Source organism: Diprion similis, chromosome 8 (assembly GCF_021155765.1).
Source record: "Diprion similis isolate iyDipSimi1 chromosome 8, iyDipSimi1.1, whole genome shotgun sequence".
In the NCBI taxonomy this organism is placed as follows: domain Eukaryota; kingdom Metazoa; phylum Arthropoda; class Insecta; order Hymenoptera; family Diprionidae; genus Diprion; species Diprion similis.
The window spans coordinates 27,267,906-27,284,452 of NC_060112.1; the positions used below are offsets into that span (position 1 = coordinate 27,267,906).

Sequence of the window (16,547 nt, forward strand, 5' to 3'; positions counted from 1 at the left end):
ATTTTTTCAGTAATAAATCTACAAGCCAATACAATTATTTACGAAAATGTTTAAAACGAATATTTTCTCATCAACGCTCATGTCTTATTACATATGGTGATTCACATGCATGGTATACATCGATCGATATTCTTGAAACTTCATTAGAAATCGCAACGACACCGTCGAAAGTACCGACCAAATTTATTTGTATTATTCCAAAATTGGTATCCGATTAAAAAAAGCAACGACCTGCAAGCCTGATCATAAATTTTTGCAAAAGATCGTGGAGAAAACGAGTGTACATGTCTTCATTTATGGAATTCACAAATTTTGATAGCGGACACAGTATGCCAATTACCTGATACATAACTACTGCAACAAAGGATTTTGAATAATCTAGGTAATACAAAATGGTATTGATTCGTTAAAAATCGACTCATCTTCAGCGTTATTCTAGTTCGTACTTTGATTCCTTTATTTCCGTTTAGTGGAATATCTTTCTATTGTCCATTGGTGTAACATACAATTAAGTACCATATAAATTACACAATGTACTTTAACCGATGATATACCGAAGAGACATTATACCAGATTAATATCTGAAACAATTACTCAGTCTACATAATGATTAATAGTTTTCTTGTCTTTTAATCCCATTCAGAGTTCATTCGCGAAGAATTAAAAGATATAACCAATTATAAAAGTGTTACATCCAAAAAAAAAACATCATTATTCAAGGTTTTTCTTCTTTTTCGTACCTTTATTGATTTACAAAATTAGTTACTACTTAATAGGTAAAACATGATTTCGCTAACCCGAATTATTTCTACACATAAATAATGTACACAGTTGTATTGTAATTAATTATCAGTAGCAAACACGGTTTGGTCAGATACTTCACCATAATTAATACTAAGATGATCAACACGACCAGCAGATCTATTTTTAGTTGGAACGAACGTAATAAGCGTATTTTAATAATTTCTTGGAAATATTTTCCATTTTCTCACTCGTTACCGACCAGTATACACAGACCAGTCATAAGCCACACGGAAAAATATATAGTGAAGTGACATAGGCGTCGGTAATTTTGCAGTCAAAATTACGGGGATTGCGGTGGAATTTGTTGTCAGTATGTTGAAATTTTATTCAAGAACGTTCTTTGAATTTTTCGAATACCACAATTAGGGTACCTTTCAAAAAAGTTATGTTCACGTAATTCCCATCCCACACATAAGTCTAATATGTTTTTTTCTCCGCGTAGTTACAATAAAAAGTTTCAGATTCTTGAACCAAGAACTCTATTTCCCGATATTGTCTATAACCACATGATCCCATTGACGAAACTCTTCGTCTCTCTAGCTTTTACACAGAAATCAAACAGTTGGAATTTTCGGGTGAGCTTTACGAGATACTGGAATGTCTTGTCTAGAAATAGGATACATGTGCTAATATGTTGAAAATATTCTGTGGGATATTTTCAATGAAATACGTAATGCCTGCGGATCGGCGTAATCTTTCAGCTTCTTAATTTCAAGAATTTCTTAAATAATCCTGTTTTCCAAGTTTTTACGGTTTGTAACGACTCCAATCAATGGATGAGATATATTTGATTAATTTGCTGTCGAATATTTTCCATTATTCGTAAGTGCTACGAAGTGGTACACTCGACTCTATAGACAGATACGCACCAAATCTTGAATAAAATATCGCTATTGTAGATAATTTTTGTCCTGCAATACACATCTACCTTCATAGGAAGGTGCGTACTTACACAAGCATAAGTATCAAGCCTCTGCTCGTAATCGAACCGCGTCAGCGTGTCGCCACCATTGATATAAAAATCAGCTTGTATGAGTATGTACGATGCGTATATCCGTGATACCTAGCTTTTCTCAGGTAACATATTATAATGCGGCATGAAATCCGAGGGTAGTGCCATGTTTGATTACATTGTCGATCCCAAAGCACAAATTTCTTCACCACTTTCTCCCTAGCCAATCTTCATTCGGCCTATGTTTATTCTTACGATTTTCTTGCCCGTGTCATCTATCCATTCGTCCGGCTAACACAGATCGAACCAAATCCCAGCTTATCAAGGATATATCAGGCTTTGTACATAGGTTCATGGTTACCAGTGCATTTGTACTATTGCTAAGTACTCCCAAGCAGGTACCAGCTGCCATATTGTATATTGGTATACGTTTCTGAAAGTACAAAACATTTACTAAGTATTATCACCTCGTCTTCAAAAGTGTGTGTATTTCAAGAAGTTTAAATAAGAAATTTAAAATGATAAATGACACATAACCGACATTTTGAAACTGCCAACTATGAAAAATACATTTAAGAGGTGAGAAGCAGTGACAGTATTTGCTAGAACAGTTTCAAAGGCGTTTACAGGCTGTATGTTGTGTCTATACAGCTTGCAAAAGAATTTTGCATTCGAAAAGTACTTCATTTATTCATCTTCACGCATGAAAGCCTCGAGCCTGCGAGGAATTGCTTTGTTGCTGTTCCGTTTATTGAAATATCAGAAAGCTGTACATCTGTTCGGTTCTACATATTTAGTTTTCACACGAATCAACTCATCAGTTATGGAACAAATAAATGAGACAGCCCAAGGAAGGGATTGATGGCCACAGCCGATTATTCATTGTATGAGATGCCAAGCGCTCATGGCTATTATCACGATACGATTAGATGATTGTCACGGCCTATTTTTTTACAATCCGATCTTGCATAAAGATCGCATATTACAAAGTGTCACACGTGCTCTGCTGGAGTATTTCTTCTCAATATTGTTCTCCCACTTGGCTAGTAGGTATACACATACAAGTAACTAACACAGATGAATCGAATATTACTAAATAGAAAAAATAAAATATTTCCATATGAGCTTACGGTCCCTTTGTGATGCCATTCCTGGTTTCCACCCATTTCGTGACACTTTCCAAGTCTTGGCCATTTTTCGTTCCCTTCTAGACACAATATTTGACCAAGTACTAATTCGTTTTTGTCTGTCTCATACCACATCTATGAAAATGAAGAGTTCACAATTAGTTCACATAATGTACTTGTTTGTTGATGTTCGAGCATATTTCCATTCTTTTATGTTATATATACCTGCGATTTAGTTCGTAAACATGGTGTCAATATCAACTTTGATCCCCTTGTCTTAATATCCTTCTCACTTCGAATACAAAGAGCAGAGCCAGCCAGTCTAATTTGATATTGATCGGTGTAATTTCTCTTTCTTAAGTGCCATGGCTGCATTTGTATCTGATTAACTTTCGCCAATTTATCTTTCAAGTGTTTCTCTGTATCATCCGGCAATGTTAACTCTGGATAAACTGTTTCCAAGTACCAAGAAAAATCTTGACACTTCAATTTTTCCCGTAGTGCAACACGCTTCGAAATATCACCATAATCAATTTTTTTAACATCCTTCAAAAAGTAATCCTTGTACTTATCCATCCACACATGAGCAACGCGCAACGAGTTTTTCAGCATGGTATCATGCTGGTCATCCCCACCGTAGGGTCGACGTCTTCGAAACACATGGCCAACTCGTGAACACGGGATTAGCTCTATTGTACCTCCACACATCCATATCTATGACAAAATAATAATGATAATGACAATAACAATGGATAGAGCATTTAAATTGTCTTTCAATTCACCAGGAAGGTTGCGATGAATCGCAATCGAATTCATTGACGTACACATATTCACAATAAATTATCACAAATATCATTAGCGAATGATTTGCTATCAATGAAAAATTTATAATGCCTTACTTACCCTAAATGATATTTCTAAGTTTTCACCTCCCCATATATCCATACCAGAGTCATACTCTCCTAAATACGTGAAATATTCGCGATCAATTGCAAATAATCCACCAGCCATGGTTGGTGATCTTCGAAAATAAAAATTCTACATAAGTATCTTCAAATACGATCGTAAAGTACTTGATATATGTATATGAGAACAGAAGACGGATTACTGTACAGTCAAATCGTGACCACTAGCCATCGTTTTCGCGCATTCCTAGTAAATGTTTCTTGACACACCTTCGCGCATTGAAATATGTCCCACCATAAGCAAGGCAAATTTTGAGAGGCCTCGACAGAATTGCCTCTATCAAGATTTCTCAGATAATGCATGAAGACGGTAGCTAGTAACCAAATATTGACCTTAAGCACTTGGAACACCTTGATATATAAGTATTAACGCGTTATTCAGAATACAAGTCAGTCTTTAACATAAGGTGAATGTTCATTCTGAGATTGGATGAATCATTTTGAGTGCAAAAGTTTATTGAATAATAATTAGCATCGCGAGCCCTGACTTGTGTTCGTAAGCATACAGGATCTTTATATTTTTTTTTAATAAAATGATTCAAGAACAGTTTGATGATTTGTTGAAACCATGCATGAAAAGTTAACAATTATTCGAGAATACTGCGTACTTTATTGGTTTAACAAAATCCTCGTCATGAACCAAGGTTCCAACAGGCAAGTTGTCCCATTTGAAGTGTAACCCCCAGTTGAACCCACCCCTAACTAAGGGACTTCCCGTATATTGGAAGGTATCAGCATTTATAATATCTATCACGGGCATAGGGACAATGGTTTTTGATTGAGCGATTCTAGAGAGTAGTGGCTCAACCCACATGTTGTTAACTTCAATATGACTGTCTAAGAATATCAACACCTGTCCAGTTGCTCTTTTGGCCCCGAACATTCTTGCCCTGATCAAACCTTCTCTTCGCTGAGTTTTGTACAATCTTACTTTCTTCTCAAAGTGCTCTTTAATATAGGCATCTAATTTGACATGCAGGGCGTCATCGTCGCTCCAATCATTTACCAAAATAATTTCGTGCAGTAATTTATCCGGAGTCTGATCAACCACTGAATGTACGGATCTCAATAGTGTCATGTAGTGCTCATTGTAGAAGCATATCACTACGCTGGTATTTGGCAATGATTTTTCATACACCAAAGATTGGCAAAGTTTGTGACGAGTGTCAGGTATTTCTCTATGCAAGCTCAGCTGATCAGACACTAACACATTAAATGCGTAATTCTTGTATCCTTCGTCTCTTTTCTGTTGCTCCTCAAAATTTTTCACCATGCCAATTTCATCGAGCTCTGAAACATGGATAACGTAAAAATCATTCTGACAAGGAACGTTTCTCAAAGTCCTTACACAGTGACGTTTCCTTCAATTTTTTTCTTGCTCAATAATTCGTTATTTGCCGATTTATTTATTATTTGTTTTTTCTCAATTACAATGAAGGCAATACCTTCCCGAAATCCATTTTCCCGCTAATAGTGATTTTTAGAATTTATGAATACAAAAAGTTTGTTCACGTTTCAAATTCCTGATTTTTCAAACGACTTATTGGATTCAGTTAAGTGAGATTCTGATTTGGCTGTAGAGAAAAGCAAAATTAAGATTGAATATGTACTGCATTTATCCATTTACTTATTATTGGAAAGTTTTCCAATCACTCTTGATCGGATGCAACCTCCGGTACACGGTTTCGGGATGGTGTTGAGCGTTTCAATAACGTAGGGATGCAGAGGAAAGGATTGAAATATTTCTCCAAGGCATCCCTTTGAATAAATAATAACTATGTGACAGACCATTGTATCAGGTTAGCAATCTCATAACTATGTAGAAGTATATAATCAGTTAATTAAACCAAGCAAATGGATTGATAAGTCTGAGTGATTTTTTTGTAATGCAGCTACTCCAAGTTTTTTTTATATTGAAAGACAATTATTTTTGAAATGTGCTTCATGACTTTTGAGAATTACTAATACAAGCATCTGTCTTTGCAGGCGAACAACTTGGGAATGTTTTTTGGTACCTTTGAAAAACTGAATAATAAAAATATATATATATAATTATATTAAATATGTCACCCATATGTTCATTGCGGAATTGAAAAAACATCCCTGACCAATACGGACCAATTGATCATGTTCCATTACAAACAATATGAATCTGTGGTCAACATTCATATACTGTTGAATTTATTACCTCCTCCCACAGTGACTGCTGGCTTAACTGGGACCGGTTGTAATTGTTGCAGCAATTTATTGCTATTTTGAAAGTCATTTTGGGCTTTGTAATTATATGGATCTTTACCACTGACTTGGTGCTTATAAATTTTATCTTGGAAATTCTGGATGTAAATTGCCTCGTGTTGATCATTTGACCTTTGGTCGAACACAGATTCCTTCAGAGGTCGAGCAAAGTCTGGCACATAGATCGTAGGATTAGCTATGTTTGTGTTTTGCGACAATCTTGAATATAAGTATAAGCTAAAAGTCCATGTCACTGAAGCTATCACTATGCCAGAGATGAATGAAAAATATCTTGTAGAAATCATCTGTAAAATGTAGTAAAAGCGAGTTAGTAAGCCTACAATAGAATAAGGAATTGAAAATATACCTATTGTGTTTGATGTTGAAGCAAAATTCAAGTGATTTGATCCTACTCAAGGTCTCCAAAATAAAACCTAAACTAACGTGTGCTTGCAGCAGTGAAAAATATTGATGAACATCGAAATCGGCTGTTCATGCTAAATTTAGTCGTAGTTTAATATTGTCATAAAGATGAGACGATAATATTCTACTAGCTGACAATTTTTTGAGAAATTAAAGTTGAAAACTTTTTAATATTCTACCTATTAGGGATAAATAACGCATGTAAACAAAAAAATTCGTCCGTATATACATCACACTAATAACTATGATCTTCAATCGAAGCTCCGAATAACAATACCAGAAATTCATTATTGTAGAATGTATGTACCGGGTTTTGTGAACAGTAAACAAATATTTAGCGACCTACCTTGGATGGAATATATTACGTTTAATTACGTGAATACTGTTGTTTGGTCACTTAGTTTGATAATCAAGCCGACAGTCAAACGCGGGCGGTCGGCCATATTTTTGTTGCAACAGTACGAATAGTACGATCACGGACTTAGTACCTTACAGTACGATAGGGACAGTCGGAAATGTAGGGTAGAGGTTACCTACAGTTACTGGTAGCACGTAAGTCCGTGGTAGCCATAGAGATATAAGAATAGAGTACGTGAGCCATAGGAGCGCACGTAAGTGAAAAGTGTGAAAACCAGCACGCGATAGAAAGAGAGAGAGCAACTAGTGAGCCTGGTTGTCTTTGTCTAATCACGCATGCGCTGGCGTGCCCAAAGTTGTTGAACGTTATTGACACAAACATAACCTGCTTCGTGTTGCCTTCCCCCAAAAAATCGCACTATGGTCAAAAATCGTCACCTTTACATATCCTTGAAAAATTTGAGATTCATTAGTTCATTTAAATTATATTAGTACTACTATTCATAGTCTTACTACTGATTACATAATTTTTTTATATATATTTTCGTATTGAGTGCGACCGAGACTCGCCTGCTGCGCATGCGTGCTTAGATAAAGACTACCAGACTCCCTAGTTGCTCTCTCTCTTTCTATTGCGTGCTGGTCGTATCGGCTGACTCACGTACTCTATTCTTCTATCTCTATGGTGGTAGCACGGCTTGGTAGCTTCCCCAGCATGGACTACGGAGAGCAGAGAGAAGGAACGCTCGGCACCTCGTGGCCTCGTGCGTGAAGCTAGCTGCGGCCGAAATTTCGGCAAATAATAGTTCTAATTCTTGTCAATGGCAGCGCTTTCGTCCATTTCGGAGTGAGGGTAGCGTTGTGTTTTTTCATATACAAACATATGTATATGTATCGAGAAAAAGCGTTATGGGTGCTACGTAGCGACGAAAAGAAGAGTTGCTATTTTTTTGAGTTTTGGCATCACGTGTAGCACCGAGTTGAGCCTCCTTTTCTCTACCCTCCATACTCCATAGCATGGACATAGGTATGGTCATAGAAATTACACTTCATAGTCGTGCGACGTCGGAACCATGGTCTTACATACAGGTCTTGCAACGACCGTGGTGGGGGTAGGCCCTCTTGGTGTCTCAGTTTATTATTTTTATTTACGCCGAAAGGTACGCTCATGATGTCAGGATATCGTGTGCGAGAGAGAAAGAAGTAGCTTCCGACTCTCGTTCAGCCAAATGCAACGCATGCGCTATCGACCCTAAACCTAACCAAAATTAATTGTAATTTTGCAAACAAAACCCGAAATACGAATGAAGGGAACGAAAACGATAGGTCCAGTGAAATCAAACTGATTATTTATCAATATTCATTTATATGTATTATTCAATGCTGTGAATAATAGTCTTTGTCAATATTTCCACCTAGGGATATTTAAAACAGTTAGGTAGTACTTTAATACTTCCTAGTTACAAGATTCTCTTACTTATCTCTGTAATAATCGCTAAAACATCCTGCAATGATATCTTTGTCCAATAATGACGTCATAACCCCAACTTTGCAATTTTATAATTTTAATAAATCAGAAGAAGGAAACAGTTGCATAAATTAATTATTGCTCTAGATACATTTAGAATTTTTTTTTTTTTTCAGAGAGTGATTCACGATCAAACAATTCCAACTGCACTACAATCATCTACAGACGAACTGCAAGTGATTTCATTAATTAAAATAGATTAGTGCGATGATTTGTCGGCTAAACTCATATAAAATTTCAAGCAAAATATGGACGTCAACAAAACCAAACTCTCGCCAAAAAAACTTTATCCCATCAATTAAATGTAGAAATCTACATAATATTGATTCCATTAGAACTTTTTTTTTACTTTTCCATATTTTTCGTCTGAACTATCAAAAATGCAGCGTACAGACAGATCAAAAAGTATAATAATTGATTGCAATAACGCTTTTGATCAAACTGTATATTCGTCCGACTGCGTTCATAGCAAAAACCATTCTACCGTTGGTTGAAAAACTCGACCCTATTGGAAAATTTTGTTGAAAACACTTTAATCTGTGCTCGAACATTACATGGACCTAGGATTGGGATTGACTGCATATTTGCTCAGAACTACACGCCTGAAAGTAGTCGACTAGATTGGTTAAAAAAAAAGAATAATTTCGATTAAAACCACACTCATTTGAAATATAATCTGTGTATACTATTACTATATAGGTACATCAATAAGGTTGAGGGATAAATTCAATTCGTCAGATATTTTTCTCCACAGATGTGTGCAAACATATTTATTCCTTTTAAACATCTGCCGCATAATGAGCTATAAACCTGGCTGAAGGATCAGTAACTCCTTGCACCCATCGAGGCATCCAGAAATATGGAACAAACTTTTCCGCTTGTCCTCTGTAGTGGGTCTCAAATACTTTCCTATATATAAAAAGTAAATTATAATTATTCATCAGTATATCACATAGGATTACGTTCAATATTGACAAATATAAGCTCGTTGACTGGCACATTAATTGTATCCTCATCCATGTGTTTGAAAAACAGAAATTGTTACCTGTAATAGAGAGCTTCTTTTGTTTTTGGAGTACAGTGGGGATATATAACTTCTGCTTCCTCAAGTTCTTTGTCTGTTACACGTTCATCAACGATTTCCTGGATGACTTGGAATAGTGACTTTTTTATGGAAGCTACGCCATCACTAAAGGCTTCCTTGTGTCGCCATAGAATATTTTTGGGTAACAAGTCCGTCTTATCAAAAGCTGTCCGTAGCAAATATTTTTCAACTCCACCTGCAAAAGCATACGTATACATAGAAATTGTCCTATAAATATTTAGGATGCAATACAAGTGTTTAACTGAGCATTATTTGGCCGCAGATCAGACGTACGTATTAAAAATAATACTCTAATTATAGAAACAATTGGAACAATCTGTGATGCCTAAAGTTTTCTCTTTCCACTCGAATACCGTCTCTTCAAAACATAGGTTCATGCAAACCATTTTAAAAGGTGTGCCAATCAATTCATCATGACATATTATAATTTCTTATGAAACAATAACCACAAATATTTAAATAAAATGTTGGCATGTTTGTACTTTCCAGTTTTAAGGACTGTTTTGAAAATTTTGGTCGACAAATTTGTGGAAATCGAACCAAAGGAAATTCTGTTTAGCCTCAGATCTCTTAAACAGTACCTTGTGGTTGCCTCGTAGATGCATCTAATGATAGGTAATAATTAGTAAATTGCAAGTCCAAAAATGGTGCACGCAATTCGAGGCCATGGCCACTGATAGTCCTGTCTGCTCGTAGTCCATCATACAAATATATATCGTGCAGAAGCCTTATGGACTCATCGTGTGCATCTTTAGGGCTTGGTGCTTCTCGGAAGTAGATGTAACCTTGTGCAACTTCGTCTGCTCCCTCGCCGCTGAACAATACTGTTGTGTCTGTATTCTGCTTGATGTATCTTGACACCAGATACATTCTGTAAAATAACGACCATCGAGACCATGATATTCCTCTCTATAGAACTGTAAGTTCTGTCAGCGTTGATTGAAGGTATATAAAGAGTTAACCAAAGCGAACCTTACAGAATTTGGTACACGAGTAAGAGGAGGTGAAGGGCTCTTGAAAAATTACGATATTCTATTGTATACCAATTCTATTTTACATTGACTACGTCAATACCGCATAGTTAAATCTTGATTTGCGAAATGGATCAACCAATCCAATAGTGGTAGACAAAACAGCACCAATACAATTGTGACGGTCTATATATATTTTGACATAATCGTAAGGTGCACTGGAGATGTAGTCATTAAGATACCATAAGACACATCGGTAAGTGTAGTGCACAAAATTATTCCCGAACCGTCTTGAACCCCCTTGAGTGCGATGGACAAATTAATCCAAAGCTGAACATCTTCATATATGTATATCTCCACTCAACGCTGTACATCTACTGCCTAATTCCAAGTATGCAAATGGATAATCAAAAAATTATTGATACATCAATACGGGAACTGTCAAAATCTTTGATGAAATATACCGTTTGTGTGAAAAATGATTATCAGATTTGATGCATCACTTTACCCTATGGAAGCTCGTACTGTGGTGATATCGTATGTTTCTAGCAGATTAATAACATCGTCCAAAACTTCGGCAACGTCCTCTGGTGTAAAGCTTATTTCATGATGATCAGAGCCAATATGATTTGCAACCTATTACCAATGTCGTATGAGTCACGTATGAAACCCTTAATTGCCACACTCCTACCGCGCACCGTCATTTTTTACACTACACTGGTAGGACATAGGAATTTTTAATGTCATAATAGCACAACTTTGGTTAAAACCAATTATTTCCTAGGGCACGGTCACCCGAGACAATGCTACCAGCTTATTCGATAGACCTGGATTGCATGTCGAAGGTAATGGAGATAAACGACTTCTACCTGACTCTCATATTGTTACAGAAGATGATAAATTTTACTGTTGCGAAATCATACCAGTGTAGTGATTGAGGGTCGAAATAGTAATTACGTCTTTGCTCCTGCCATTACCTGTCGGGCTGCTAGAACATCTGGACTCTCACCCATGCCAATTGAAAAGCTTTGAATTTTGTACGGAAAATTATTTTCCTTAGCTAGTTTGGTCACTAACGCAGCCACTAAACTTGAATCAAGGCCACCAGATAATAAACAACCAATCCGTCTGTCAGCTATCAGACGTTTCTCAATCGCGCCATGTACAAGAGTTCTGATATTCTCACAAACATCTGGTGAACTCAGTCCTATACATCAATATCTCCATTATAAAATGTTAGAATATCACAAACCTGTATTGCAGTATGAATTTGCAAACGAAGCTACGTAAAATAGGGATCAAAAACAATAATTATCTACAAGTCAACACACTTTCCCAAGGCACGTGCACGTTAAAACTTGGCTTATCACCAGGTTTGTGGTACTGTATTCTTCTTAATAATTCAACGGACCCATCTTCCAAAATTGAGTACTCTTCGTAATGACCAGGAGGAAATGGCTCCAATTTTCCCAAGCCTCCATTCATCGTTTCGATTAAACCCATAAGACCCTGAACAAAACATTCCAATTTAGTTGAAAAATATTTTTGTTTCTGTAAAATCAACTCGCTCCATGTGCATCGTTTGTAAGTATCAAAGTATTAATACCAGTTGAAGCAGAATAAAAGCATATTTTTAACTGAATTGTTCAATGCGCTGTAGCAATCAAAAGTGAGAGTTTTCTCAATGATTTGTCATATACTAAACAATTGAATCCTTAGACTTTTAGAAAGGTGTCATCAATCAGAAGCCACTTCAATGGATCGCATACACGTAGTTATTTAAAAAGTCGGCAAATATACGTACTTTACTCTCAGAACACAGACCAAGCATTCCGCTATCACTGTGTAATTTAAACAGTGGTCTGACACCGTACGGATCCCTGGCTACTAGTAACTTTTTTTTTTCCATATCTACTAAGCAAAATGCAAAAACACCATCTAAGGAACGAACGGTGGTATCTGCCCCATGGATTTGATAAGAGTGCAGGATTGACTCTACGTCACAAGAAGTCTCGTATTGATATTTGCCCTGTGCCTGTAACTGTGTGATATTAAAACTTAGTTAAACAATGATAATGAAATATTCATACCACGGCCGTCAACTGTTTCATAAAATTTTTTGTATATATGTATGTAGATAATTTGTTGCCTATGTAATATATTCCTGAAAAGATACCATACTTCCTTGTCGTTACAAAACTATGATGAAATTTTGGGCGAGTGCTCACCTTTTGAAAGTTGTAAATTTCACCATTACACAACAGAATAAGATGAGGGTATTTATGTAGACGCATAGGTTGCATTCCATAGAGACTATCAATGATGGTAAGCCTATGGAAACCAAGCAGACCATTCTGAAATCACAGTATTTGTGTTATAGCAGCATTGTTGATGAAAAATCTTTTGTAATAATGGTAGCGTAAGAAGCACAGTTTGTGGCCAGGCACCACCTTTGGCCCCCTTCCGAAATGTTTCATTTGCTTGTAATATATACTACAAATCCATCTAATTACTGAATTCATCACGAAAACTTACCCGCAATGTTAACAATGATCAAAGCTGATTTAATAAAGTTATGTACCACTTAGGGCCACTTCCGTATTTACATGTAATTGATATGGCCACAAATGGATAAATGGATGGCCATAGATGGCATTGAAGTGGTCAAAAAGGCCAGTGCCCGACGTTGCGCTACAGCGCGGGATCGGCAAGACTCCGTCTGTGCCGCGGCCTCGCCCGGTGACGCACAGTACAGTACTTTTAGTGTTTGAAAACTCTATTTTAAATAATTTTGTATAACGCGAGCACGTTTTATGCGTTTCTCATGGATGTTTTCCGTACACAAAGTACCCGGTTCTATGACGGTCCAGTGAGTCTGCGCATGCGCATGCGCGGAGTTCTGAAACGACCACTTTTAACTCCTAGGACTTAAAAGTGGTCATTTCTGTACAGCTTTCATGCGCTATCGCGACATGGACAGTGAACCGATCTGACATTTCGCGACCCTATAATCTCAATTTCGTGTTTCGTGAAAAAACGCGAAATAACATGCTCTCGTTATATAAAGTACCGTCTGCAACATGAAGGCAAAGGACTTTTTGCCTCGCGTATTTGCAATATTCGTCTACGGCTCGCACAAGCATACTTGCCTTCGGCTGGTATGCGTGCTTACTTGGGACTCAGATTGCAAACTTACGCTCGGCCCGAAAAGACCACGTTTGCCTCCTTGTTATTAAACACTTAAAGTGCCGTATTGTGCGTCGTCGGGCGGAGCCGGGGCATGCCGCAGCCAGGCGCGTCGGAGTCGATCCGGTCCCGTGTCAATCCGGCGCTGTACCGCAACGTTGGACGTTGGTCTAAGAGGGTGCATCTACCCTATATATCTGCATCTATAATTAATCCTTCCAACGTGTTGATTAGTGTAATAAAATTCAATTTGCATGAGTGTGATTGTCTTCATATACCCATACCTATCTTATGCGTTCGGAAGTCAAGTGTTTAATTACACACTTCATTGCGATAAAACCTACTTTGCTACTTATAGATACTTTTGTTGAGTACTGGCCGCACGACCCTTCAGTGATGAAGGGACGCTTATTCGGACTTAGGTCCGAAATTGACTGCGTCAGTTGCATTTGTGGCCAGTATTCAGTAAATGACCCCGTACATAGGTAAAATATGTGCAAGTATATAATGGAAATGTAGAATTGAAATTACATTGACATTACCTTAATTATGCTGGTGGATTCAACTCTCATCGCATCTGGCCCTCGGTGGCTGATTTTAGTAAAGTTACTAAGATGTTGGATGGCATCCTTGTTGAAGCCGAATACAGCCCAGATTCCACACATTTCCAAAAGGTGGGGCTTACTGAGCGATCGAATTTCTTTTATTAATGCAAGGGAAAACAGATTTATCGAGAAATTACTAACGAGCTTCTAGGTACAAAGATAGATTTTTCAACGAAATCGATCATCCAAATAAAAAAAAATAGTACAATGAGGGTTATAAGGTACCTGTGAATTTTAGACTACCTAATTTCAAGAGAATGGATCATTTACCATTGCCAACACGTAAGTTTCACAATAATCTCTAAAACTTTAATTTTTTTGGACAAAATTGTATATGGTTTCTAAATTTAATGAATAAATAGTTGTTGCGCGAATCAAGCCAATTTCGATGGCCTATTAACGCAAGCAACGGGAAAGCTGTTGGATATTTGTAGTGACTGAAAAATGTGTTCCTACAGTACTGATTTAACGAATACATTGTGTGGTGTCGTCATGTGAAACGAATTATTTTTCGAGCTTAGACAGTAAGAACCGACTATCAATACCGGTTTATACGATTAAAGTCCGGTGCCGTGATAACGTATCGAGGTACGGCGAGCAGAGTGGACTCTACTGAAAATTTTGCAAATTTTTTCAAAATTAACAAACTTGACAAATTTATTTATTTACTCGTACAAAAAGACTTTCAACATCAAATTAACTATATTTTACTAGGACTAGAGGCAAAACTGTACTTGCGCCAATTTTTTTTTTTTAATTTAATATTTTTTTAACAAGTAATCAAAAAATTTATGAGAAACGCTTTTTTGAGAGGTACTAAAAAATATTGAAATCGTGTGGAAATAAAAAATCAACATTTTTCAAACCGTCCGATTTGGCGTGAAACGCCCCATATACACTGAAAATCAGTGAAATGTCAGTGAAAAATAACTGAGTCGTCAGTGTATATGCACTGAGTTTTTCCAGTGATTTATACCTACTGTGAATTTTCACTAATTTTAATGTAGAGAGCACACGCGGGCAGAAAAGACCAAGTTCTGGCTTTTTAAGTACATAATATGCTCTTCCATTCCGCATAATAGGCTACCAATATTCGAATAATGTGAAATCAACTCTCGCAACACCTCACGATCACAGTATCCGGGTACTACTGGCTATATAACAATGACAGAAGAACAGTTTGTTGCTGCACTCAAATCATGGTAATTATCTGGTCTTCGAGCCACGGAAAAACGTTGGACGACACAAGTCTCCGGAATATTTAATTGACAGGTATATCCTATAGGATATTCTGGGTATACACAAAAATGCATCATTAACCGACTTGATCCCACGCAGCGACTTATTGGCAGAAACGACATGCACCCAGTCGGGGTTAAAAAATTATTTCTGTGGAGTTACGTTAACCGAAAAAGCGAAGCAGATTTGTCACGTAAGATATGCAACGAGTCCCAATAACGGAGCCTTATTAAATTTTTCATAACTCTGAAATTCCAACTTACGTGTCGTGCGATTTATGAGTGTGTATTTGAAAGAGAAGCGGAGTGTAAGTCAAGGATATTTGATAGTAATGCTTATATTGTGTTCACTTGAAACCGATTGCATCTGATTACAAGTAGGTTGCATCAGATTTATAACTTAGCAGATGCAGTGTGCATTAATAATCACGGCACGAGTGCAAGTGATGTTTTGGAGACCGGAAATGCAGATACGTGTACAGAAATTATGTAAGTCGTGGCGTTGCAATTTTAATGTCACACGATAACCCGGAGTTAGTGGGGCGGGGATGTAAAGAAACACTCCGACGCACACTGCAACTGCACGTGGCACTGATACTAAACCGCCATTTCAAATCGAATTGATCGAAAACACATTTTGGAAGCTCCATAACATAAAATTCAAATTGGTTTGAATTCATATGATCTATCTAGCATGCTCATTTGAATATTGGTTACCGTTCTACTGTATTTCGGACAGAATTTTTGCACCCGACGTTGACTGAAGAATATAGAATTATCATAGATGATCTCAATCATACATTATAAATTATTCTACTTACGCGTGGTAATTTGTTAGTGTATACTGGAAAGAGAAGTGGGTTGAAATTCAAGGATCTTTGATAGTAGTCGTGTATTGTGTTCACTTTGGAACCGATTGCAATTTTAATGCGATCTAAGTGATCGTGCTAATGTCAAGAAACACTCCGACGCACACTGCGGCTGCACGTGGCACTGATTCCGAATGGAGCTAACGGACAGAGCTTTTAATGGCAGGTTACGTCCATTGGTG

The 16,547-nt window shown here is 37.1% G+C and overlaps 2 protein-coding genes across 4 annotated transcripts; both read right to left on the reverse strand.

The window, feature by feature from the left end:
- Window positions 1-792: 792 nt before the first annotated feature.
- Window positions 793-6,984, reverse strand: LOC124409062 (polypeptide N-acetylgalactosaminyltransferase 35A-like). Its single transcript, XM_046886456.1, has 7 exons — window positions 6,853-6,984; window positions 6,037-6,388; window positions 4,457-5,138; window positions 3,787-3,904; window positions 3,109-3,597; window positions 2,887-3,018; window positions 793-2,189 (listed from the first exon to the last, which is right to left on the reverse strand). The coding sequence occupies exons 2-7, from the start codon at window positions 6,386-6,388 to the stop codon at window positions 2,028-2,030; spliced, it is 1,935 nt and encodes a 644-aa protein (XP_046742412.1). The 5' UTR covers window positions 6,853-6,984; the 3' UTR covers window positions 793-2,027.
- A 2,155-nt stretch (window positions 6,985-9,139) lies between these two features.
- On the reverse strand, window positions 9,140-16,547 carry LOC124409826 (asparagine synthetase [glutamine-hydrolyzing]). Of its 3 annotated transcripts, none has more exons than XM_046887705.1 (10): window positions 16,318-16,547; window positions 14,196-14,337; window positions 12,696-12,821; window positions 12,272-12,508; window positions 11,799-11,976; window positions 11,445-11,674; window positions 10,976-11,103; window positions 10,078-10,367; window positions 9,437-9,671; window positions 9,140-9,300 (listed from the first exon to the last, which is right to left on the reverse strand). In XM_046887705.1, exons 2-10 carry the CDS (start codon window positions 14,316-14,318, stop codon window positions 9,171-9,173), a joined length of 1,677 nt encoding a protein of 558 aa, XP_046743661.1. In that variant the 5' UTR covers window positions 14,319-14,337; window positions 16,318-16,547; the 3' UTR covers window positions 9,140-9,170. The 3 variants fall into 3 exon arrangements, with proteins under 3 accessions (XP_046743661.1, XP_046743660.1, XP_046743662.1); XM_046887704.1 differs by lacking the exon at window positions 16,318-16,547 and adding an exon at window positions 15,761-16,086; XM_046887706.1 differs by lacking the exon at window positions 16,318-16,547 and having other exon boundaries at window positions 12,696-12,816; window positions 14,196-14,318.